Source organism: Lampetra planeri, chromosome 70 (genome assembly GCF_965212315.1).
Source record: "Lampetra planeri chromosome 70, kcLamPlan1.2.h2, whole genome shotgun sequence".
Lineage (NCBI taxonomy): Eukaryota > Metazoa > Chordata > Hyperoartia > Petromyzontiformes > Petromyzontidae > Lampetra > Lampetra planeri.
In genome coordinates, this window is record NC_136175.1 from 585,533 (window position 1) to 612,758 (window position 27,226).

General features: G+C 43.8%; 1 protein-coding gene across 3 annotated transcripts; it reads right to left on the reverse strand.

The window, feature by feature from the left end:
• Positions 1-1,791: 1,791 nt before the first annotated feature.
• Positions 1,792-27,226, reverse strand: LOC144737504 (elastase-1-like). Of its 3 annotated transcripts, none has more exons than XM_078620224.1 (9): positions 27,085-27,226; positions 25,151-25,281; positions 19,897-20,006; positions 13,923-14,051; positions 11,095-11,231; positions 9,882-10,024; positions 8,771-8,947; positions 3,374-3,494; positions 1,792-2,421 (listed from the first exon to the last, which is right to left on the reverse strand). In XM_078620224.1, exons 1-9 carry the CDS (start codon positions 27,134-27,136, stop codon positions 2,414-2,416), a joined length of 1,008 nt encoding a protein of 335 aa, XP_078476350.1. In that variant the 5' UTR covers positions 27,137-27,226; the 3' UTR covers positions 1,792-2,413. The 3 variants fall into 3 exon arrangements, with proteins under 3 accessions (XP_078476350.1, XP_078476348.1, XP_078476349.1); XM_078620222.1 differs by having other exon boundaries at positions 3,367-3,494; XM_078620223.1 differs by lacking the exon at positions 1,792-2,421 and having other exon boundaries at positions 3,363-3,494.

A 27,226-nucleotide genomic window follows, 5' to 3' on the forward strand; every position in this document is an offset into this window, starting at 1 on the left:
GAGGAATACATATTTTGACTGCCACGCTATGCCTGTGATGTCGGGCATGATTAGGTTCCCAGAGAGTCTCCCACTAAAAAAGCAGCTTGTTTTCTCGGATGCAGAATTCGTGGATTCTTGGATTCCATCAGCAGCTGCCTACGATGGGATCTGGCTGAGTGCCTGACACCTGAACAGGCGCTGACACACGTCTGGCTGCAAGATAGGGTGGAGCCAGAGATTAGCTGTCTCTGCTTCCACCACCGCTACCACCTCCGCCACCACCGACATTGCCACCACCACTGTTGCCCTCCTCAGTCTACCCGGTTTTAGGCAGGGAGTAGTAAATTATGGAAGTGGTAGAAGATGACGTTTCCTCTCCTATGAAGGAATCTTCTTCTGGAGGCTGTCTCATTCCCGGCCCTTCCAGGAGATCCTCCCGCCCACCCCGACCCCTAAATTGCTGTAAATCGTGGTTATAGGATCCAAGGAACAGGTAGGGCTATTTTAATAAACACAATAGAGAGGAAGAACAAGTTCAAAGAGCTCGTATAATGCACGTGCATAATGTACGTTGCCTCAGTAATCCCCACCCCCACATTATGCAAGAGCGCAGGAGCGTGGTCACCACATCTATGCCTCTATATTAGCAACGAAACAGTAGGAATTCTCCACAAATCTGGCTGTCGCCTGATGAAGCTAGTTGTAATTACTGGAGAAACGTCGTACTCCGTTTGTAAATCGTGTGGCTTGGCTCTCCAACACACCGGTGTGCTGTACTAGTGACGAATTGGCCACGTTCTGTTTACGTGACAACCCTTACTAGTTGGCTGTGTCGGGTGGTGGCGAGTTTTAACGACACTTTTATATATTTACGCGATCTAACCCAATAACCTTTGTTATGAATTAGTTCAAGCTGCCTAAGTGGATACATATCTGCATTTTACTGAAATGGCAACAAGAGGCTGCAAGCATCTGGCAGACGCATTTTGCTATGTCTGCAGCCAATTTATCAAGACAAGAGCGACAAAGTACTCTGTGGAAGCATCTGCTAAGATGTGTGAGGCCTACAAGGCATATTTCGGCATGCCTGTTGGGGATCAAGACAAACCCTGGGCACCCCATTTAACCTGCGAGCAATGCAAAATAGCTCTGGAAGGTAAGATGGACAATTGTTGCTCAGAATTGTACGTTATAAAAGTTGTTTACATTTTTTTTATTGTAAAAAAATTTACTTTTAAAATGTTTCACAATTTTCAATGTTATTGAAAAAATATACCATATATAAAAAAATGTTTGCGAGAATCTCTTACACATTAGTCATGGGTGAAATAAATGTATTTTTGTAGGACGGTACAGAGAAGAAAAGACAGCCATTAAGTTCGCTATCCAAAGAATTTGGCTGGAACCCACTGAACACTCAAGCAACTGCTATTTCTGCATGATGGGCTTAAGGTCCCTGTATTTATACTACTATTTATATTACTGAAAGTTCTAGAATGTTCTAGAAGCTACTCCAATTTTACTCGGCACTGAATATATCTGAAATATCCTAGAAAACAAAGTTTGTGGGAAATAATAGCCATTTTCTGTACTTTTGAGGCATAAGCAATTAGAAAATAACACTTAATACCCAGGAACAAAAAAATTGTAACAAAGTGTTAATTATGTATTTAGTGTAGTAATAGTCCACCGGCAAGTGCCTTGTAGCCATTGGTTGAGTGTAATAGGCGCACCCTCATCACAGCAATCATGTCCACGTGATGCGAGCACATCCGATGGACTCCCTCACAATCATCATCATCACTCTCATTCAATCTTTAAATCTTTTATTAAAACAGAATTTATATAGCATCACTGAACTCAAGCAAATGTTATAAAAGCAATCATAGGACTTACAAAACTCTGGAAATAGTTAATTCCTTCAATAAACAACAACGTAATATGTAGCATCATTGTGGAGAATATATGGAATAAAAACAAGTCTGTATCTGCTTATGAGTCTCTGAACGTCGAAAAGGTCCAGAGTTTTGCTTGTACTGACCCAATGGCAAACATTGACTTTGCTGCTGATGTCACTAAATGTGGAAACTGGTGTGTAATTTGTGGTGAAGAGAGTTGATTTGCTCACAGAGCTCGGCCAATACTTGGTTCTATGTTATTGTAATAGTGACTTTAATGTAAATGAGTGTTTATATATATAAGTATGTTCATATAATAATAGTGTATATTTGTTATTTCTGTTAATGTTTGAATAATGATAATTGTTACACGTTTAACTCCCCAATTCCGAGCTCATTTGAATCAACCTTACTGAATTTCCCAAAACACATGTGTTTAGTAGGTATATCTTTTAATCTGGTACATGTGTATGAGGTGACTGTATTTGCTGTGTTTAATCCTTGCGTACATTGCAAACACAAGCAGCATCACTTCATATGCCTGAAAAACACAGACAGCAGTTACACAAGGCTCATCGAGAGCCACAGCCTCGCACAAAAACACACAGACTCACTGACACATGCACTCGCAGGGAGAGAATGAAATTAACAGAGACATGCAGATTCACAGAGAGACGCACAAACTCACAACAAGACGCAATTACTCACAAAGACACATATTCCCATACATAAACACACAAACTCCCACAAATACATATTGACTCACACAGGGACTCATATATCCCCACAGTGACACAATTACAATCCTCATTAGAGTGTCTCCATTGTATGGTCCAAATTTCCAGAAATAGAAAATTATGACGTAATTTACTCCATTGCGATTAAAACAACATCAATCATTGCCCATTACTGGCAGCAGACAAATACACGAGGACAGCTGCCACTGGGGGCGCTATAAGCTAAACCACATTAGAGGATTTTGGGTTAGAGCGCATGAATATAAATGCGTCGTTAAAGCTGCAACCACCTGACACAGCCATTTAGTAAAGTTTATCACGTTAACAGAACGTGTCAATTCGTTACGAGTATAGCACAATGGTGTGTTGGAGAGTAAATTCACAACATTTACAATTCAAACACGCCGTTTTGCCAGTAATTACAACTAGCATCATCAGGCGACAGCCAGGTTTGTGGAGAAATCCCCCCGTTTAGTTTTTAATCACGCAACAACATTTAGCGCCCGTACTGTCAAACTAATGCATAGACACAGCTGCCACTTGGGGTGCCATACGCTGACCCCACAGCTTGCAATCATCGCCCCCTACTGACAACAGACGAATGCCCCAGGTCACTTTTGCAAATTCGACTATATCCTGATCTCTCACCTGGTCTCTCACGTTGAGCTCTGACCTGGTCACACATTCAACTTGACACTTAAACCCTCAGCATTACTATGATGGTTGTAGTGATGCGTGTGGTTGTTTACCACTCACAGAACATCAGTGCGATACTGATGAGGATTGATGCGGTGAACTCCCACATCATCACACTGCGAGGAGGGGAGGACGAATTCTTGGTCGTGGGGGACGATTTACTGGTCGTTGTTGGTGATACCTGTACATCATCAGCAGCATTATTAATATCATCATTAACATCATGAGCAAGATTGATATTATCATCAACATCATTCTGATCATCAGCAAAAGAAGAACATCATCAAGAAAATCATCATCACCAACATGAATAATATCATCATCCGCAACATTAATAAAACATGTATTATCAATATCACCTGCAACTTGAAGAACATGACCATCGCGCATGCGTTTTGTGAGTTTGCGTTCGGGTGCTTCTTAAATAACAAAGTATTTGCGTGTTTACGTGTCTATATTAGTGTATATTTTGGATCTGTGCGTCTGTTTGCATGTTGATATGCGCATGCTATTATATTTAATGTGGGAGCACTGTACACTGCAGGAATATATAGCAGGATGTAGATGGGTAAAGTGGTGGAAAATTCAATATTATGTACAGTAGTGTAAGAGAGATGGTATAGTCTGTGTGATATAGTGTGTGCATAGTGTAGTATATAGGGTAGTATGTGGTGTAAATTGGCATGTATGAGTGTGAGGCATGGTGTGAAGGTGAATGCCGTGAGGTTGACCTGAGTAATGGTGAATAGTGAATAAGAGGTGTGTGGTAAGGCTGAGTTGAAGTAAGTGTGAGCAGGGACTGTGTGTGTCTATATATGTGTATTTAGCGGTCCTGCTCCTCTCCTAAGTCGACTCAGCCTCAAATGAGTGCATGGTGTGGTATGTTAAAACATCGCCACTGGAGAGAAGAATGCGATCGGGCGTGGTGTTGATCACCCACCCCTCTTGTGCCATGCCGGCCTTCATAGGTGCTGCTAACTGCACTTGCCCTGATGTCTGTTTAGGCTATACGGGGGATCAGTATTTGTGAGGGGTGGTAACTGCTCCATCTGGAACTATTTCTTACCATTACCCACGGCGGGAATTAAGCTTGTGCTGAAGGCCCCAGGGATATAGGCGCCTTCGGGCCAAACCCCATTTGGCAAAGCTAGATTCTACCCCTCCCTTCGGATATAAAAAATAATAATGAAGTTGTCAATGTGGAATGTCCGAGCGCTCACTGTGGAGGTGAAGCTTCTATTCATCTCTCGCGAGCTGTAACCTCTGTATACAGGAGGTAGACTGGTTCTAATTCCAGTCACCATGACAGGTGGACAATTCTCCACTTGGGGATGAAAACTTTAAACAACATTGAGTGGTTTTGCTTCATAACCAATAAATGAAGTGGGCATAGGAGTGTGGAGACGATGTGTGGGAAGCTGTAAGTTCCCAACTGTTGTGGACTCGCCTCTCCATTAAAAGGAGGTGAGAAATGGTATTGGTGGTAGCTTACACACCCAAAGAAGATGACCATCAGTGGAGGTGTACAAGGAAGGCGTATAAGTCCGATGTCTTCGATGGCCTCCTTTCCCAGGAGCTGGATAAAGTGGCCCCTCGGGATAGAGTTATCTTGATAGGTGACTTTAATTCCCGAATGAGTCACGTCACATGCACTTAGACCAAAGGGATTCGAAACATGATCCAGTTTAGCACAATCACAACGGTATGAGGCTGTGCGACTTATGTGTAACCCATGGCCTCGTAATCAGCAACACACTGTTCCAGCATTAGAATATCTACACGACACCATATATCCATGCTAGGCCCAAACAAGAATATTTACTGGACTACATCGTGACAGATCAGAGAATGCATTCCCATGTTCTTGACACTAGGACCTACCGTGGTCTCTCCAATGACCATTGGCTTGTTATCTGTAAAATATGCCCGCCTTACTTTAACTGGGGTGGCAAGCATCCATCTAGGATCCCACTCACACCCACAATACCCTGGTACACCGAACTAAGAAAAATTGCAAGCGAGAATTGCATCATTGCTTGCAACTAGGATTGGGATCATGCCCCCCTCTTCCTAATCACACCTCACTCTTTCACTCTATAAAAAAGTTGTTTGCAGCACAATACCTATCACCGTCCTTAAGATAAACAATGGTAATCTGGCAGCATAATTTTAGTGTATGACAGCACGAAGGGCCTGGGTTTATTTACCAACTCAGACGCCCTTTTTATGGATGTGTTTATATGTAGAGCTTTACTGTGAGTGTGTGTAAGTCTGTCTGGTTCACGGAACAGGTTCCAAAGGATTGGGAGGATGCCCTGGTGGTCCCCATCTTTAAAAAAAGGTGGGGGGGGGATCTCCTTCCTAAGTGTGCCAGGAAAGATCCTGGAAAGGATTATTCAACAACACCTTGTCAGACATACATACTAATGAGAGCGTTGTGGAGCCTCAGTGTGGTTTTCGACCGTGGTCGTCCTGCTCAGTTGCCGTTTTCTCTGTCTGTCTACTACAGTAGAGGTTTACGAAAGTTCAACAGCACCTATATCTCTGCTTTATTGACCTGGTCAAGGCCGATTATATCATCAATATGCCAGGACTCCAGATTATTTTTCCTGATTTTGCAGTCCCAGACCCTCTGCTCAAAATCATTAAATATTTGCATGATGGTGACAAGGAGTTAGAGCCAGTGTTCACTATTTCACTATTTAATATCTTCATTGACCACGTAGTTCGAGAAACTTTCCATGGTAGTACTGGTATATATATATATATATACATTTGGGGGTTGATAGATGCTCAGGTATGGTCAAGAGATGGCTCCCTATTGGTAAACCATGTTAGGTAATTGCTGCCCACTCTGAGGTGTTGGACATGCCGCTGCACCTGAAGAATCCTACTAAGAGATGGGGCCTTACCATCAGCCCCACAAAAAAGGCACCTACCTGAGTATTTTATGTCATTGAATGTTCCCTCCCCCCTTTCACTCTCTATGAGGGAAGGGGCAGTTGTAGAATGAGTGGAGAAGAGTTCGTACCTGGGTAGTGTGCTTATGACCAGCTCTGGTGTGGCAGGGGAGGTCTCACACTGAATCCGTCAAGTGTAAGTATCTTTTCATCAGCTGAATAATGCTGTGTGGAAGCTACCTGGTCTATTTCTCCATATGATGCTGCGAGTGTTCTTGGTCACAGTGATGCCTTCACTTCTCTGAGCTTACAAAACATAGAGCCCTCCAAGGGAATGGCTGCACTGTCTTTAAACATGCAGGCTTGCCTGCCTATGATCTTTCTTGGATTTGTATCAAAGTGCATTGTGTGACAGAGCTAAACAGGGCTAAACAGACGCGACCAGGGCTAGAGAAGAGATGGATTGACGTGTTACAGAAGGATATGGAGCTGATTGGACTTACCAATGACTGGTACTAGCGATGTCCAGATTGGCCTCTGTGGAGGAGGTTCATGAAGGACGCTACTGGCCAGCTGGAGGCAGTCGCCATCCAGCAATAAAGGAGAATGCAGGAGCGACGCTCGTAACAATAAGCTGGTGCCTTGGCAGTTAACGTCATATGTCAGTCAAACCATGGCATCTGGGTCTGTCCTGTGACCTGCCAATAAGCCTTCGATACGCCACGTGGCCACAAAGTGGACCTAGCATATTCTTAGGTTTTTTCGGTAAAGTCACGTAGGTGAAACATCAAAATTTATAAAAATAAAATAAAAAATCACGACGTTTCGGAGGCAACACAAGTCTCCGTCATCAGGTGGGACCGTCACAGCCGGATTAGCTGCATCAAGTGAGGCAATGATTCAAGATGTAATCCCTTAAAAGCAAGTTGAGGGGGGGAGGAGAGGGGGGGGGGAGCTCATCAGAATGTGGTAGCCAATGAATGGAACGTATCGGGAGGGAGGGGGGCGGGGCTCAAAGACGGCACGGAGTGCCAACGTACAACGCATCGGGAGGGGGAGGGGGGCGGGGCCAAAAGGATGGACGTCGGCCCCGCCCCCCTCCCCCTCCCGATGCGTTGTACGTTGGCACTCCGTGCCGTCTTTGAGCCCCGCCCCCCTTCCTCCCGATACGTTCCATTCATTGGCTACCACATTCTGATGAGCTCCCCCCCCCCTCTCCTCCCCCCCTCAACTTGCTTTTAAGGGATTACATCTTGAATCATTGCCTCACTTGATGCAGCTAATCCGGCTGTGACGGTCCCACCTGATGACGGAGACTTGTGTTGCCTCCGAAACGTCGTGATTTTTTATTTTATTTTATTTTTATTAATTTTGATGTTTCACCTACGTGACTTTACCGAAAAAACCTAAGAATATGATTCCTTGCAGTCACGAAAGCTTCAAATCTAGAATGGACCTAGCATGGCACAAGCGCCGTGGTGACATCACTGCCATGTAGTGGTGAATGGTGGCTGTTGTTGTTGGTTCCACTTTCTGTGTGGCTCTCTCTATCTATGAGCGCTGTGGACAATTATACATTGAGCTTTGTGCTCAAATCGTACGTCCGGCTTGAGGAGTTTGCTATCTTCTTCCACCTCCATTGGCATGTCTCCTCCATGGGCTGGGCCACGTTTCTTCCATGGACTGGGTCACGTCATCTGCTTGGGCTGGGCCAGGGCTCCTCCATAGAATGGGCCACATATCCTCTATGAGTTAAGCCATGTATTATCCAAGTACTAGAGCAGTGCTTCACAATTTTCTTCATTCCATGGCACTCACGTTCGAGCTCACTCAATTTTCACGGCGCACAAAAACTCACTTTGGGCCCAGATGAGTGCGTGGGGATGCATTGTAGCTGAGAAATCTACATACCCTTCTTCTACTGACCTCACCAAAAGCAAGAAAATCAAGTGGCGCTGCAAAAATTCCCCAACTGGGTAAGGACATTTCCTGCCTGTGTGATTCTCTTTGACTGTGTGTGCCTCTGTGCGTGTCTGCCTTGTGCTTCCACTTCTCTGGGTATAGCTGTGTGTATCTCCACGTCTCTTTGTGTGTATTCATGTTTGTGTGACTATCTATGTCGGTGTGTCTTTATCTTGTATATGTTTACATGTGTCTCCGTGTTTTTGTGTGTCTCACCAATCCTCTTTTGTCTGTTTCTCTGTTTGTCTCCGTGTGTGTGGATGTCTCTGCATGTATCTCCATGTCTGCGTGTCTACCGTATGTCTCAGTGTTTGTTTGCCCAACTGTGCATGCGCGTCTGAAGGAGTTGAGAGGGCTGGGGTGGGGGCTGACGGCTTTCCGTTGTACATCGCCGCCACGAATGCAGAGGGGAGTGCGGGAGATGGAGAGTGGGGGGCTAGAGTTGAGTGAGTGAGTCACTCTTCGTATGAATCAGCGGGTGAGTGATAATTATCTGTGTGAGTGATTTTCTGTATGCGTGAGTGAGCAGGAGAGTGAGACAAAAGAGATGCACAGACTCGTACGGAGACGTGCATGCTCGTTATGAGTTACACACCGTCGTGGAGAACTGCATCCCCGTGATGGAGGTGATCCAGGGATTGTAGTCGGACACTCGGGTGAAGACGCTCGGCTTTGTGTGAAAGTTACAGCCTAAAGAAGACACGAAGCTCGCGATGCCGTGCACCTCCCACCCTCTGTCCGTCTTACAGTTCAGGGGGCCCCCCGAGTCTCCCTGCATATAAGGACAATTGTAATAATAGTAACAATGACTTCGTTTTATACAGCATCATTCATGACGATTGGCATCTTGTAGCGCATAGCAATATACAAGGTGCGGAGGCACGAGAAGGATCCGCAGACATGGCAATTAAACGAGTGATTCCATGTGGGAGGAAACGAGAACACCGACAAAAACAAAGCGTGTGCGAGGTGGCAACACTATCCGATACATCACAGCCGGATGGAACAGATGGGGATTAGCAGCCTACATCACGCGCCAAGGAAACTGTACAGCATTATAGGAAGCAACTGCACAGCATTTGTGAGTAGCACTCACGGGGCTCCGAAAATAGGGGCCTGAGCACAGCGTGAAGCCAGGGAGACAGGCCGGGCTTAGATGCCCTCGTGCCGAACCACCAGAGCCCCAATGAGTTGGGCGAGTCTCATTACCCAACACGCCTAACATTACAAAAACATATCAAATGCATTGTCATGCATACCAAACGCATTCTACCGTAAACACTGTGAAATGTTGTCAAAGAAAGTCATGCAACCTACGGTGATATACTGTGTTGTGTTTATTTTGTACTGTGTGACATAGTGTGGTTATGCACAGTAATCACCATTTAAGTGTGTTGCCCTGCAAGTCATGAATCTCACAGTGCAAACATATGGAGCTTGACATTCTAAGACGATCACAAACAGGGAGCTGCAATTCACTGGACACACGTAGCAAGCATAGTGTCAGATAGGGATGGCTTCCTCGTATGGAGACTGTGTGGAATTATAATATAATTTAGCCAACCTGGTGCAGATAAATGCGATATCCGACTTGCAAGTGTTTTGCTGCATTGGAATTGCAATGGCCTCTGATGACTGACACAAAGTCAGCTTTCTCTTGTTAATAATGTATTTGCATGAAAGGTGTGTATAACAATTACACTCACGTTGCAAACAGAGTGAAGTTTGTCCCCTGCACAGACCATGCTGGGCTTCACTGTGGTTCCCCAATACTCGCTGCTGCTGCATTTGGCGTAGCTGATAAAGGGAAGCTTCACTTGTTGAAGAGTGGAGGGTGATGGGCCATTGGCTGATGAAATGCAATCAATGTGACAAATACAAAATAATAATTAGTGTTGTTGTGGTGTATACATTAAAAGAAGTAGGGGCGGTGACATGGCCCAGCCGTAGCATGCTAGCATCTTATTGAAGAGGTTTGTGGTCCGACATCATCAGTACCCCTTGGTTATGACTGCAGGTGTATTTACCATACCATTCTAGGTATGGTAAATACACACCTGTGGCACAGTGCACATTAACCATCCCATGGCATAATTTGAAAACAGTAGGCCAGTATGTGCCAGCGTCATGGTCCCTTATTAAAAGAAAAATAGCTGAAAATTGCTCAATTGGGATTACACATAGCACTGTGGCCCCTACTGTGAAACTACTGCAGACTTTCTTAAAACAACACCTTCATGATATCCTCGTCTCATAATAATAACGTGAATATCAAATGTACTTAAACAATATTTTAGATCAGCAGACAATATGCCTCCCTCCACACATATAAAATGTATTCGTGGTATTTTTATACATCTCATCAGCCACATATCCTTCTTGCAATCTATAATTTGACCAGCATTGGTTTAAGCAAGCATGACTGCTGATAAGACACTGAATATCGACAATGTTCCAGAGTTTTGATTGTGTGGAACTAATGCTGATGAAATTATGCACTCTCAGAGTTTTTGTTTTCACGAATGTGAAAACCACATTTTACGTGGGAATCAAGTCAGATACAGAGGTATTTATAAGGATGAACAACATTTTAATTGAGGAACTGCAAAGAGTTAATAAAGTGTGCTTGATGATTTTGGAAATTTAGGCATTTCATGTAAGTTGCCTTTAATAATAAGAGTATTAATGCCATTAGGTTATGTAGGATAATAATGAAATAATATTGCAGTTTCCTTTGTAAATTGAGGACGGAAGATTCAGGATAATATACGGTGATATCACAAGCATAGAAATGTATTTATGAACGCAATTGCTTTGTGCTGGCATTATTTACAAAAAAAGAGAACCACGATGGACCTTTGTTTATCCTGGAAAAGACAGACGTTACCAAATATAATGTTTTGTTTGTTTGGTCCTTACTTGACACACTTCCCCAGCCGGTCGCAACACACTCGGGGTTGTTGGACAGGATGTGTCCCGGGTAGGGCAGGGTCGCAGGTTGGGTCGTGTTGGTGATCGGCACAGATTCATTGAGCTCAATGAGTGCAAGGTCAAACCTGGCATGGGGTGGTGGGGGCACGGTGAGTGGACAATGGACGAAGAGGAAGTGGAGTTTACGGTAACAGTGCATGAGGAATTATACACGGGTCATCGCTTTCAGAATCATTTAAGTCTGCATGGTGCATACGACTCCAGCCACGGCAAGGCACCAATCTAAGCCACCTCGTGATATATTTTCCCTTTATTTCCAAATTAAGGGTTTGCCCTAAAAGGTCTTGCTCACGCCACTACTTGTGGAAGGGTCGCCATTAGAAGGAACTCTATAGGATATTTGGTTCACTTTACTACGCTGAACAGATATATAAGGTGGAAAGAGGTGGATATACCCATATTTAATGTCATCACATAGGACCTGCCGATCGATTGCGCTGTTTTCATTTTTGCTGCGAGGTGGGTAGAGGTGAGAACATTAAGCAATATGTCAATTTCTACAACTGCCGCGCCAGGAGATCGAATACAACTGCGGTCTTCTGGATTGCATGTCGAATGTGATAATCATTGTAGCAATATGGCAGCTCCATTTGTGTATCTCCATATATATAAAAGGCAAAGTTGTGATTATGTGTGTCTGTTCAAAATGTTTAGCTTACTTCCCAACATGCAACAAACTTGAAATTTACCATGTGGGTACTTTCCAGACTGTACACCACGCAAAAAATATGAAAAAATAAACTTTTGGGGGGGTTTGGGGGAGCTCAATAATATATATTTTTTGCACGGCAAGTGAGCTGTGACGTCAAATCTGTCATGTGACCCGCGCATGTGGAAGCGTAACGCATTGTCGTGTCGTGGTTAGTGCGCTGCGCTTCGAACCGGGCGAACCGAGTTCGATTCCCGCTCACGGCCACCACCGGTGACGATTATTTTAACCGGTCCTGGGCCTCCCCTAGGTCGATGCAGCCTCGAACGAGTAACTAATGTGGTGTGTGAACATCGCCATTGGGGAGAAAAAGGCGGCCGGGCGTGGTGAATCCAAGTGCCGGGCGAAGCCGGGTAGTACAGCTAGTTAGTTAATAAAATATAAAACATGTGATTATTGCTCTATATGTAGTGGTGGTATTGACGTGCGCCGACTGTGACAGTGATGGATCACGGGGCGGCGCGGGGTGCGGGGTTGGGCACGCGTTGTGGGCGTGGTGTGGACGCGCGCGCCGGGAGTGACAGATGACGGGGCGGCGCGGCGTGAGTGGTGAGGCACGATGAGATGTGGGAAAAGAGGATCGTAGCCAGCGCCCGGCGATTGGTCGAATAAGTGGGTGCTCGCAGCGACGTCCGCAGGTGGGGTATAAAGGGGGATGCGCGAGAGCACTCGGGGAGAGTTACCCAGTTGAAGACCCGAAGACGGAGCTGAAGACTTAGCCGCCGAGTAGCTAAGTGGATGTTGGTCATCCGAGTAGCTCAGTGGCGTTAGTCGCCGAGTAGCTAAGTGGATGTTGGTCATCCGAGTAGCTCAGTGGCGTTAGTCGCCGAGTAGCTAAGTGGATGTTGGTCATCCGAGTAGCTCAGTGGGCGTTAGTCGCCAAGTAGCTAAGTGGGTGTTTGTCACCCGAGTACTAAGTGGATGTTGGTCATCCGAGTAGCTCAGTGGGCGTTAGTCGCCAAGTAGCTAAGTGGGTGTTTGTCACCCGAGATACAAAGTAGGTGTTAGTCACCTGTAACCAAGTTTGATAAAATAAAGAGTGTGTTACCCGTGAAGTCGTCTCCCGCCGAGTTACTACATTACATATACAATCCTATACGTTTGGCAAACGTGTAACTTCTTCTGCTTCTTTCGTATGGATTCATAGCAGCAGATTCAAGATGTACTTTTATATTTATTATCCACTCAATTGTTTGTTCAGATACAGACTGGATATTGTCCGCTCGACCTTCAAAGGAGTGAAGACAGCAGCTATTTACAATGTGGTCGATCATTTGGGAGTTGGTGGCCAAACTCGCAGGCCGCCGAATCTTTAATGCACCATTTGTGCATCAGATGTCCGCATCGGGCATGCCTGGTCCTGATTCGATTCATGGTCGACTATTGGCGACGTGGAAGGTTGAAACCGGGAGGTTCGATGGTAGGGTCCTGTATGTGATGTCTATTTTTGACACCGGCCACAGTCCATACTTGCTTCCATCTCTTTCCTTCATTGGTATGTGTGGAGTGGAGTGAGGCTGCTCGTGATCCAGAAGGGGTGGCATGACTTTTGGCACTGGGTTTATGTCCCTATGTGTTCGAAGATGTTTCACGACAGATTTGCAATGGAGCAATGTGGGTAAGCACTGGGAGCGACTGGGTCGGCGTCGACCTCAGCATACCTAAGATGGCACGCATTGCAATGTTCAGTTGCGTGTCGATAACTCGAGTGTGAGCGCTGCGTCCCCACACAGGTGAGCAATACTCTCCCAGTCGATTACACAAGGGCGAGTGTGGCAGTCCGTAGTGTTTGCGCATCACTGCGCCAACTAGTTCCCGGTAGTTGTAACTGATTATTTTTTTTCGTGTTGTTGCACATGGGTACCAGTAACACAAAATAAACTATTTTAAAACTTAAAAAGTGGAAGAAAATATGTTCCTCACCTCCACGGACCCACGCTGGACAGCGTGGTAGTGTATGCCCATATCACCTGCACATACCGCAGAGGTGTGAGAAGCCCTCATACAACAGTGAATTGACCAATGGGCTATACATGTATATACGTACCCATATGCTGCATCGTCTGCATTCCATTTCGGATGGACGTGTATATTCTTGATTTGCAGATGAAATTGTCCCTCTTCAAACATTTGCAAATTGTGTTTTCCAAGAAGCACGGACTGAGAATAATTAGTGCTGTGGGAGATAAAGGGCAGCAAGAGATTAGAAGGATTAATGAGGTACAATGATCGGACGCTCACTTAATAACAGTTCTTGGTTTTGAACAAAAAACACATTCACTCCGGCCCTACCATGTGGCCGAAATGTCTGATGCGTGACAGTCAACCCATTTGTTTTCATTATGAGAGCTGGAATTCATCGAAATTAAGTAAAAATCCAAAATGTATTTCATGATTTTTTTCGTACAGTTGATCGCATTGAGACCATGAATTCATCACACTTGAGAACTGCGTTTAATCACGCCTCTGTGTAAGTTCATGGGTCTCTAGGTAAGACATGGGGTGACCAGGTGGCTAAGTGTCCACACGCCTGCCTTTGTATGTATGTATGTTGAACTTATTTCTGACTGTGCGTAGTCAACCATTCTAATCGGAGGAGCGGGGGAAGGACACAAACTAATCACTCAAAGCAGTGATGAATAAATGGGTTTCCAATCTACAGGGAGTTTTAAAACAGATGGAGCCGATTTGAAATCGCAATATCTCTGCAACCACGAACCGCCCATGAATGAAACTCTTATCACTTGAAAGGGCGGGGCATAGAGTTTCAAATGATTACTGCTAGATGCCTCTCCCAGCGCACAAACAACCCCTAGCCTCAGTCATTCGCAAGATGGTGACCCCGCAGAACAAGGCGTTTTGCGTTCTGAAGTTCAGCAAGACTGAATCCGTAATTGCGGTGCAGCGTGCGTTTCAACGGCGTTTTGGCATTGATCCACCAATGTCAAAGAACATTCGTTGTTGGTACCGACAATTTGAGGAAACAGGCTGTTTATGTAAGGGGAAGAGCACACGGGGTGATATTGAGTTGCTGGGGAGATTGATCCTGCCTTAGCAGCAAGCAATCAAGAATCGCTCATTAATTCTAGAAATCATAACTGACAGTACCACATCCAATAAAATAATTCAAGGAAAAAAGTGATGATCTGATCTTTAATCCACAGAAACAGGTTTGCAGGTTTGCAAAGCATTTTTTAAGTCTTGAAGGGAGCTCAGATAAAATCATGGGGTAAGATGTACTTTACCCTGCTGGGACTATGTTACCTCAAATATTGGAGTAAAGAACCACACCCTCTATGAGTGGTTAGCTGATGTGTCGTCTGTTGAGGAAGAGCCAATAGCAATCTGAAGTCTGAGACCAAGTAAAGCACTGTGCAATGATGACATCGCAAGAAATCTCTGAAGTAGGGTGGCAATTGTGGGCACGGTGCCACATGACATTCTTACAATCGTCTGATTCACAGTATGAGTTTAATAGGATTGAAAGGATGTGATGTAGGTTCAAGAAAGAGAACCTCACTAATTGCAACCACAACTGGGGCATCTCCCTTATTAGTGTGAGCCTAGAATTGGCCTCACCAAGCATGATAAGGAGAGGCTTGAATAGCTCCAAAGTAGTTTCAGACTGGGTAGGTCCTGCACATATACCAAATTCTCTATTCATCTGCTACAGCAGAGGCGTAATGAATTTTATCAAGACCTATATTTCATCATGGGACCTACTTTGCCAGTCCCAAAATATGAGAATAGGTTTTCCCCTTTTTTTCTGGCAACAAAACAGGTGTTGAGATGTTAAAACTCCAAATTAAACCTTTTACGAGGAATTATTTCCGCATTAACCACAATACTTGTGGTGAGAATGCAAACAAAAAACATACTCTGAAAATATATGCATTGTCTTTGAAATTGATCGGTCCACAACAGACCTATTTTCCTGCTTTAATGACCTGGTCTTGGCCTGTGATGCCACTAAAAGGACAGAACTGAGTAAATCTGAATGTTTTCTGGATCTTTAACCCTTTGCTCATATTAATAAAGGACCGTTTTAATGGTGGGCATGCCGAGGAAAAACTGAGTGGCTCGGAGTCAGAACCATTTTATGTTCACCTTGTTGTGCGACAGAGATGTCCTTTGGCCCCTGCACAATTTAACATGTTATTTTCCTATGTGTTTTAAGACGATTTCTATCTCTATACCAGAGGAAGCTCCATCTGGTACAAATACAATGAGAGGCTGATTGTTATGCATACTGATGTTTGCGTAATTGCTGCTCACTGAAAAGGAGTTTGAGATTCTACTGCTGAACATGGATCATGCCACAAATAGAGCCTTTCTATCATCACCACCAAAAAAAATGCACCAACTTGGGTATTTTATGTCAGCTAATCCACCCCTCCTTTCTTCATGAGAGATGGGGCAGATTGTGGAGATAATCGTGGAGTTACTATACTTGCACAGTGTGCTATTAACCAGTTAAATTGGCATCAGTGGCCTCCCCCTGAAACAGTCAAACGGCATTACATTTTCATCAGCTATATAATGATTTGTGGTAGCTATATTATCGTATGTTATATATATAGTACCTTCAACCAAGGTGCTTTACGACAGTTATAAATAGTACGCAAGATGATTGAGGTTAAAATAAGGAGTGGAGTTATTAAAAGTGGTGGTGTAGTTATGGTGACAGGTGTACAGATGGGAGTGGTAAAGGAGGGTTTTCGGTAGCATTAGGGGTAATGATAGGGTTGGTGTCGACCTGGTGGGAGTTGGGGGGCGAGGGCCGGGCGTTGCAGTGGGATGGGCAAAGAAAAAGAGATGGATATTATTGGAGGAATGGAAGCAAGTGGTGAATATGATTATTTTATGTGCAGTTGCTTCCAGTGAAGGGCAGAAAGAAGGGAAAGGTATGAGAGCGTAACTGGGAGCAGGGTGAGAGAAACAGAGGGACAGTCGAGATTAGGAGCAGATAGGGAGGGATAGGACATCATAAGATATGAGGAAAGCAAGATAACGTTGTTTTGCTGTTTTTTCCTGGATTTTTTTGTTTGCGCATAGTCGCTTTGAGATGTTCATGTTTTTGTTTTTTGTTTGTTGCGGTTGCACCCGATTCAAGAGCCGAATGGCTCACAGGGCTATACCAAATAAATGAAATGAAACTGAAAACTGAAACTTGGGAACAAGACAATGGAGGGGTTTATAAACTACAGTCGACCCTTCCACGTCGCGGGGGATAGGGGCGCAGGCCCCCCGCGATCTGGAAGAACCATATAAAATGTTGTGGTCCCCTTGGTTCCCTTGGCGAGCGAAGCGAGGGGGGAGGGGGCGCTGTGAGCCTTTGCGTGTCGTCTGCTGGCTTTCGCGTTATTCTTCCCAAACTTTAACTTTTAACAAAATGCAACATTAAAGGAAATGTGTATATTTTTGGTATTAAAAGATACAAGACATTAATATAATACATTACTGTACATATATTTTATGCATTTATGAGTTACTAAACTTGTTGCGTGTCGTCTGCTGGCCTTCGCGTGTTGTCTGCAGCTTTCGCAAAACTCCCAAAAATTCATATTTCATTTCTTATGCCGACCCCGCGATATATCGAAACCGTGATGCAAAAGGGTCCATTGTAGAATGAGAAATTTAAAAAGACGGTGACAGTAGACAGGGAAAAAAAACCTATTATGGATGATATTGGTCGCAAAAGCCTACGTGTTCAAAAGCCTACGTGTTCAAAAATAGACAGATAGCCAGTTGAGTTGGAAAAGTAGAGCAGAAATGTGAGAATTGTCGGGGAGGTAAAAAATTATACAGGATGCGGCATTTTGTAACTGTTGGAGAGGAGAGAAGGCGGATGCATGAAGGCCGAGGAGAAGAGAATTGCAATAGTCAAGGTGAGCGAAAACGAGGGAGTAAATCAGAATCTTGATTCATCCTTGATAAGTCCGATGAGCTATGAATCTCTTTTTCACGGATGTTCAGTAAGAGTTTAGCAGCAGAGAGCGAGATGAGGAGATGGATTTTACGAATATTGAACAGATGAAAGTGGCAAGTGGGGGTAGTGGCATAGATGCGGACTATTGCTCGATACAGGGCACCGAGTCATCTCAGCCATAGTTATGCCCTCCCTTCTCTATGCTTATGAAATTTGGATCCCTTCTAAGGAACATCTACACTAGTTCTATACATTGAGGCTATAATGAGACTAGATTGTTTGAGAAGCTCACATATAGTTGAGAGATATGTGCACAGTTCCATCAGTGAGCTCCTCCAGAAGACGAGGCTGCATTGGCTGGGCCATGTAGCTCACATGCCCAGCCACCACATGCCCAAGCTGCTTCTGTTTGGCCGGGCAGAGGGGGATAAATGGGCACCACACGGGATGGAGTGGAGATTGACTGATTTGGTACTGGAGGATATGAAGCTGAGTGGACTTGCCGACAACTGGTGCCAGCGATATCAAGATCGGCCTCTATGGGGGAGACACACAGAAGATGCTAACAAGACTTTTAGGCAGTCACCCAGCAACAACAATGCAGGCAGACAATACTACTGGTTGGCACAGTCGGGAGCACAGGCAGTGCATCTGTCAGTCATCTCAGGCAGTCATTTATCACACCTACTGTAGGTTTGACCCGTGACCTTCCAGTAAGAGTGCAACTACCCTGGCACAAGCACCGTGGTGTCATTACCACCATATAGTGATGAATGGCGACTAGTGTTCTTTTTTAGGGTCTGTCTGCATAGTTTTCTCCAGGTTCTCCGGTTTCATTCCATGGTTAAATGCATACACTGTCATTGATGCTAGCCAGACATTCCGATGTAGTAGGACCCTCTTGGAAGTGTGTATTTAGACACAGTGTGTCACGGGTACGCTTAAACCATATTCACTGTTGTGATAAACTGTCGGGTGGTGAATTCTCTCTGTGTGAGCTGGAGGATGAAGGGAGTTCCCTGATGCTTAGAGAATTCTTGCTCGACTGGTTGGCCAATCACCTTTCGACGCCCGACTGAAGCAGCAGCTCGTTTCAACTACATCTGGCTCAATTGATATAAACATGAGAGAAAACGGGACTGGATGAGAGGCATGGCAGAGGCTTGGTGAATAAAAGGCAGCGGATAGGAGAAAAGATCCAGCCTAGGCCTCTCATCCCTGCTCATAGAGATTGCCGGCATGAAGCCAGTGTTGTTCTCCAAACTTAATTGGTGTGAGGAGAATGCACTCTGAAGTTTACCTGAGTCTGTGTTGATTGTATGTGTAATCTGAGACAGCTTAACTGCACTGAGCATTTGAATGACCAGGAGTGTGAAAGGTTAAACTGAACTAAACATTTGTTTATTTTACCAGGTAAAACCAACTTAGCCATATTGCTCTGTTTTCAGAAGCGACATGGCCACAAATGATATATCAATAAAGTGGCTTATTGTGTGGACATTTATAGCAGCCAAATACTCTCTGGGCATGTTTCTAAATGTAGAGGGAAAACCGGAGACCCTGGAGAAAAATCCACGTGACCACGGGGAGAACACGATACTCCAAATAAACAGGGTTCAGGGTCAGGATCGAACCCACGACCTTTGTATACCCAGAGAGGGATGTAACATCAGGCCACCCTTAAGCTGTCTTGTGTATTAATAGACTGGTGTTGAGAAGATATACTCTTCAATGCCATGGTATAACTGAGTTTATAGTTTTAAGCAGAGCTATTCAAGCATAAAGTAAAACTGCTTAAAACCACAACGAAGCTTTCACATTGCTTTATCGTGCTCATACGTGTCATCACGTGTGCCATGCTGCCAATTTCCCTGCACCGTACTTTGCCGTTGTGGAAGAAATCAGTGAATGATGCTGGAAACGGACCGGCCACCATGCAGTCCATCTTTCTTGGATAAGTAATTTATATTGGTCACTGGGTTGAGATTTTGCCAGGTGGTAGACGTAACGTCTTAGCATTCCAGGGTCACTCGTGAAAAAACATGGACGGAAATGTGTGGTGTCTGCTATAGGCATTGAATGGGTCACTCACTCTATGCAATGGGCAGCAGTCAGCACCCAATCACTGTTGAGGAGGACGCCTCCGCACGTGTGGTAGAGAGCATCAGGACGTTCGAGATCCCATGCGGTCACGAGTGAGATCTGCAATGACATCACAATATACGTGAGAAGCTGTTTCATATCACAAAACAACAGCAAGCATTTATTTGTCTGTCATAATGATGTTCAGTATGATACAGTATAGATTGATTTTCACCCTTGCTGTGTTCAGCCACCAGACTGCTGGGTGGAGCAGCAAGGGCCCAGGGAAACCACGTGGAGCATCTCTCGTGTTCCAGAGAGATACATTTTAGATCTGATTCTCTATGCAGCTTGATGAATTACTGAGATGATCCCGTTTAGCGAGTTAATTGGTAAATTTCCCTTAGAGATTTATATATATATGTAGAAATTAATATGGATACATAGAGGCTCATAAATACATTGAGACACATAAAGATACCTAGAGGCACATAGAGATATATAAAGACTCACATAAATACAACGAGACATAAATATGCATAGAGACCCACAAAGACTAATAGAGATACATACAGATTAAGTGTTGCATTGATTTAATTGTTTATATGGGTGGTCCTGTTTAGCCAGTTTCCTGGCAATTTTACACGGGAGATACGTGGTGCGTGAGTACATCAACAACAACTAAACAAAGAAAAATACATCAATAATCCTTACGAATTATTTCTCAATACACTAGAAATGTAACGTTCATCAACAAAACATGTCAACAAAAACGAGTGAAAATATAATGGCAGCAAGAGGCGACAAAAAAGTGAGGTATAGGTGCAATAAAGCTCTGCGTTTTGGATTTATCAACAAGTAAAGAGGGGGGGGGGGGTGAAGGGAGGGGTCCCGAGCTGTACATTAGCGGCAAGGCAATTCCAGAATTGTGGAGCAGCAATGCGAAAAAACTCTTTCACCAAACAAAGTGTTAACAAATAAAATGTTTAGTCGGGATGAGGAGGCACATCTGAGGTTACGGGGAGTTAGAGGAACTAAGCGATCCATTTGGTAATCTATGGATTTGTTTAAGAAGATCTTGAGGATGAAGACAGCCCAGTTGGTTGTCTCACTAGATATCCAGGGTAGACAGATTTGAATTAATGTCGACGTTGCAATGTTGAGGTCTATAGGCTGTGTCAAGGGGCGAAAATGAAGAGCTGAGTGGTGTATGTCTTTCCAGTCAGTGATCGCATCAATCCTAGAGCGTTACACGTAAGATTATTAACGTCGGAGAAGTTGACGTTGTAAGAGTGAATGTGACAATACTGGAGAAAATCAAGCCACTGGAGGCGCTACTCGGTAGTCTGTCGTCTTTAACTGCTTGAGTGACTTTCGACACAAGCAGTGCAACAAGCATGCAATTAACATATCAGATCACATGCGCAATTTTATCAAATGTAATGTTGGACTGACACTAAAATGTGGCACAAAAGGATCACAGGTATACAACTGCAATACTATCCTCTACAGAACATCAAGTAAAACTTTCCCTTTGGTGACTGCGTAACTGCGTAACAGTCACCGAAGGGATTACCGCATTAACATATATCACGTAATTTATGATAATGTAACATTGCCATGACGCACAGCTAATTGTACTTGTTTCATCACGTTATACTTCCATATCTAACATGAGATATTGTAAAATAAAATAACATAATTCATGCAATTACATTAACCTCTCGGCATCAATTCCTGCCACTCCATGCTCCCTTTTGGCCACACATTAATGACTCCACACTGTCTGTTGAAGGTTCAAGATTGGAGGACTTTTTCACAGTTCTGGCTTCATGACATTTAGTCCATGGGCCCAGACTAAATAAAAAACAATTATTGGTACCACCAGAGGAGGCAGTATAGTAATGATTTTTGTAATCCTCCATGTGTGTGGGACATATTCTGATATGATAACCTTCGTGGAAACTTGATGAGACTGGTCTTGTTGGAGAGACAGCACAGGAATTTTCTCCACTGCTGGACGTGGTGTCCCCTTGCAAGGTTCTTGTACCAGAGAGTGGTGTCTGCACCCCGGTTCAGTCGTTCAGCATCTTTGATCGAAGTATGTCGATAGACATCAAAAACAGCATCAATCCTCTCACTCTGTGCCCCCTAGTGGAGGACCTGGGTCAAGGCTGACTTTGCCACCTGTGCGAAGGTTTTGTTGTTGACATTCATTTTTTGGACCAGGCTCATCCCATCAATGATGGAAGTAGATGAGGTTGGGATGTCTTCTGCAGGAGACACATTCTTTTCAACCTCTCTGGAATGTGCAGCCTTCTTTGTTTTTCGTAGGGACCCATCAGCATTTACCAGTCCCCATGGCAGTGGGCCCAGTGGGTGGGCAAGGACATCCTTCATATTCACCTTCCTGTTTTCAGCCACCAGGATCGTGTGGTTGAACAGGTTTCTATCTGCCTCCAGAACCACATCCTGTGATTTTTTTCCACGTGCTGCTTTTGTGCTGATATGGGAGAATGTCTTGAGACTTTGCTTGGTCATCTTGTCGTGGAATTTCACAGATGGTGGGTCCTCAGCTAACCTTGTTTGCTTGAATACCTGGTAGGCCTCTTCTCCTATCTCAAGAGCTTATTTTTGACATGACAGCAAAGCATATAGCCATATATGACTAACCTAGTCATCTGTTCCAGAGAATAAGCTTTTCAATGATATGCAATTCAACTAGATTATTTCTTAAAATGCGGAGACAAATTGCGATGAGAATGCAAAAAAAACCGCTAATTTAAAGCTTTGTTTAGTTGGCATAACTATCTCTAAAATATAAATATCATGGGACCTCCTTTGCTCGTACAAAAATATGAGAATATGTTTTCCCCTTTTTTCTGGCAACAAAACAGGTGTTAAGATATTAAAACACCAAACTGAAACCTTTTACAAGGAATCATGTCTGCATTAACCACAATACTTGTAGTCAGAATGCAAACAAAATACATACTCTCATAATATATGCATTGTCTTTGAAACTGATTGGTCCACACCAGAGACAGCTTTCATTCTGACCACAAGTATTGTGGTTAATACAAAAATGATTCATTGTTAAAGGTTTCAGTTTGGTGTTTTAACATTTTAACACCTGTTTTGTTACCAGAAAAAATGGAAAACCCTATTCTCAAAATATAAATGGTTAGTTTTTTATGATGTTAATTATCAATAATTGTGTGCATGTTATGAAAGTTTACAATTTATAGAATCAAAACATAAAAAATAAAAAAATTGATAAACTGAACAAAAATCATTATTTGTGCCTGTAGTACTAATAATCTTAACAGGTACATTAACAATACAATGAGGGTAAAGTTAGAACTCTAGATATCTTTACTGAACAGAAATACTACAGAACCACCAGTACTTGCCTCACCTGCCATTAAATGATCATGAGCAAACAAGCTGCTAGAAACCGAAGGAAGACAGATCGCGACAATCTATTCCAGACGTAACCATGTCACTGAAATTGAAGAACAAGCGTGAAATAATTCAAGAATATGTAGGAAATGCATGCCTTGGGAACAAACATCCATCTTGTAAATTATTTATTGTCTTAATTAACAGCAGAAGTGTTGGAATGTTTTATTTGTAACGTCCGGGCAAATAGGTGTGATTGCGATAGGTGCAAAAACAGGTTTTCTGCGAGAAAAATTAAACAGCTGTTCATTTGGAAAGGTTATTGTGTATTATTTTACTTCTGTTGGTGTAACAAATAAAATGACACAATTGAAGCTTCGCCACCTTGAGTGGTACCGATATCTGGTCTGGTCCAAGGACTAATTGTTGTAACAAGCAGTAATAAAAATACAGGACTGTTCACGTGATAACCTTATTTGCTGTCTGTGTTCGGTGGAGGAGGGTTTATGACACACGTAATTATGAATCACAGCACTGCTCATGAAAGCCTACGTGTTACATTTATACAGATGATCTTATTATAACAAAAACACTTTCACTCACTAGCTCACCCACCACCCTCTAACTCACCCAACTTTCCACTGACCCACTCCCTCACGACACTTTTTTCTTTTTCGCTCGCGCTCCTTGTTGGAACTCCCTCCCATTATTGTCTATTTTCCAAAGCGCTTATAATAACAACCTTGCTCAATAGAAAAAACACATTAACGCTGCTGTTTGTTGCTGGCCCCTTGACATGTTGGGACGTTGAGCCTGTGCTCAGCAGCTGTGTTAACAAAAAGAGGAAGTACTGCATCTGCATGATGTGTACACGTGTACAACACAAGCGGCTGTGAGACGCAGCTTAAACCATGCATTGCGTTTGGTGCACAAATAATCATAACTAGCTTTAATTACGATTCAATGAAGTGTGAACTTATTAGCTCTGTCCGTCTGTCTGTAACGGGAGGATCCGATACATCTCTAAACAATAAACAAAAATTGAGCATGAATTTAAAATTGCTACGAAGAATTTACCCAAGAAAAATTAGGTCACTTTGATCACAGCTTTATTTACGCAAAGCTTGGCGACGAGAAACCATCACTAAAAGTATTCACCTTGTAAACGTTAGCACACAGAATCTGTCATTCACGGGCCATCAATTCGATTCCATCTCCGAGCGTGGCAATTTAAACAATGTTGTCACTTACCATCAGCGAATCTATTACCAAAATTCCACTGGCATCGGTGATGGGTTCCTTATATTGGGAAACGGTGAATAATTTTGAAAACGGTAACTGATTTACACTGGTTATTGGTTAATAACTCTGTACAGCACTCAGGCCCCTGGATTCAAACAAAGTATGGCTTTTTTTAAATACATTTATAACAGACACAAGGCATAGTTATCAACATCATAGTAATCAACAAAAATATTATTTAAGAGTAACTTCGTATGTTTATTATGGCCGATTTTATTTTTATAGTGCAAGGTTTTCATCGCGAAGGAAGGCGTTGCTGTGTTCCACAGACACAGTCTGAAATAGCTTCACAGTAGGGGTCGATGTTGCTGCATGTGATTACATTTGAGTAATTTGCATTGTATTTATTCTAACTTGAACCGTGCCACTGGCATACCATTTTTCACGTACACTGTGATGCGGACGGTGTATGGAATTCAACGTGTAAAACATACGACAGCATTTAACTCAGGTGGCCTGTCGGATTTGAACGCTCGGACCTCCGTAACAAGCGTCGAATGCAGTACCACTGATCCATGTCACCACCCAGCACACCGGAGGTTTAGTTGATGTACTCTCACCTGCCAGGGCCAGCTGTTGGGTGCCGCCTCCTCACCATTGACGATGCGGCCTTGCTGGAGGTTAATTTTGATTCCTCGAAACTTCAGGTTGTGCCGTAACGCAGCTCCATCCTCCTGGGCTGAGATAATACCTGGGACACGGAAACAGCAACGCGATATTAATATCATAATTCAGAATGTGTAACGTGCAGCTGTTTGTTTTATTAAAGACATAGAGGGTGCATTAGAGATGCGGTGAACCACAAACAAGTGGGAAGAGCAGCCAGTACCGACGTTAACAATTACTCAACCTCTGTGGTCCTATATTGGTATGTTGGACAAACTCCTTAAATTCGTGTTTCTACATTTGGGAGCAAACTGGAGCGCCCGAAGGAAACCAGTGCGTGCAGGAAGGGTAACACTCAATGTCCAACAATTACCCAAGCTCTGTGGTCCTATATTGAGACGTTTGGCCAACGTCACGTTTCATGAGTGTTTATGCATTTGGGGGTAACCATTGTGTACGTACGTCTCGTGGGGGGTGGTAGCGCAGCTGTTAACGCGCTGCGCTATGAACCCGGCGAACCGAGTTCGATTCCACCTCAAGGCCTACACCAGTTACGATTATTTTAATCGGTCCTCGGCCTCCCCTAGGTCGACTCAGCCTCAAATGAGTACATGGTGCGGTATGTAAACCTCGCCACTAGGGAAACAAAGGCGGTCGTGCGTGGTGCTGGTCACCCACCCCCTCGTGTGCCATGACGGCCTTCATAGGGGCTGCTACTAGCTAACAGCACTAGCCGCAACAATCTGTTGGAGGCTATATGGGTGTTTGTTTGTCTGCGTGTAAGTTCGTTTGAGTCTTTCTGTGAGTGTAGTTTGTATATATGAGTTGGAGAGTTTGAGTGAAGGTGTCTTAGTGTCTGTGAGTGTATGTTGCAAGTCACTTGGTATCTGTGCATATAAGTAACTACCTGATTTGTTTTGCCTATCACTTTTGTAAGATTATATAAAAACACAAACTCTAAATGATAGAACATTCTTTAATTAATGGAGATTCGATAAAATTATGTATGAACCCCAGAACCTACAATTTTGTTTTTTGACGAAGCCACTTACTAAGGTGAAAATGAGCTTCATCTAACATAATTAAATTCGTAATGAAAGCATCGTCTTCACTGAAAGCACCCGGATACTCTAGGAGGCTTAGATGGACTGCAATTTTTTAGCTGAATCTAACCTGAAAAAGATGTAAATCCTGTACCAAGATTCGTCGCAGTGACCGTCACGCGATCCCCAATTGAGCTGAACAGCATCTCCTCCTCTTAGAAGTTTCGGGGTTCTCATTGACGCTCTCCCTTAACTTGCTCAATCGAAGTCGAAGATCGACTGGATTGAGGTCTGACAATACCTTTTGCATCCACTGTTGTTCCTGATTCCCGAAATTGGGAAATCAACTCCCGAATGAATACAGTGCGGAGTTGGGGCCGTTCGGGTCTCAAAATATCTTGCGATAGTCTGTCTGTGTTGAAATAATTGAACAATTGTTTCTGAAATTAATTTCAACTATTGTGACACGCTGCTGAGGTGTATACCGGGACATCATAAACTCCCAGGCTTCTACTTTATTTCCGCGTTATTTTTTTTTACAAAAGACTGCTATTTCAACGCAGGTAGTTACTTATGGCCCACCCTGTATATGCGGCAGTGTATGTGTGTGATAGCGTCTGAATCTGTCTGTGTGTGTCTTTGTGTGTGTCTCTTTGTGGGAGTCTGTGTGTCAGTAAGTGTCTGTGTATGTGTGTGTGTCTGCGGGGAGTGATAGATGAGCGGTTAGCACTCTGCGCTCAGAACCAGACGACCGGAGTTTGATTCCCACTCACGGGCAACACCAGTAAGGCTATAGGAGGACCGTTGTCTTTGTCAGTGTGTGTGTGAGTCTGCGAGTGACTCACCCTCACTGAGCAGCAGCACCAGCAGGAAGCTGAGGATGTTCACCGTACTCATCTTTGCCTCTGAAGGTGTCGAGTTTTCGTGTCTGTGCGCTACCACCGAATGCGCCGCTATTTAAACCCCTGGTTTCCTTCTCCTCTCACC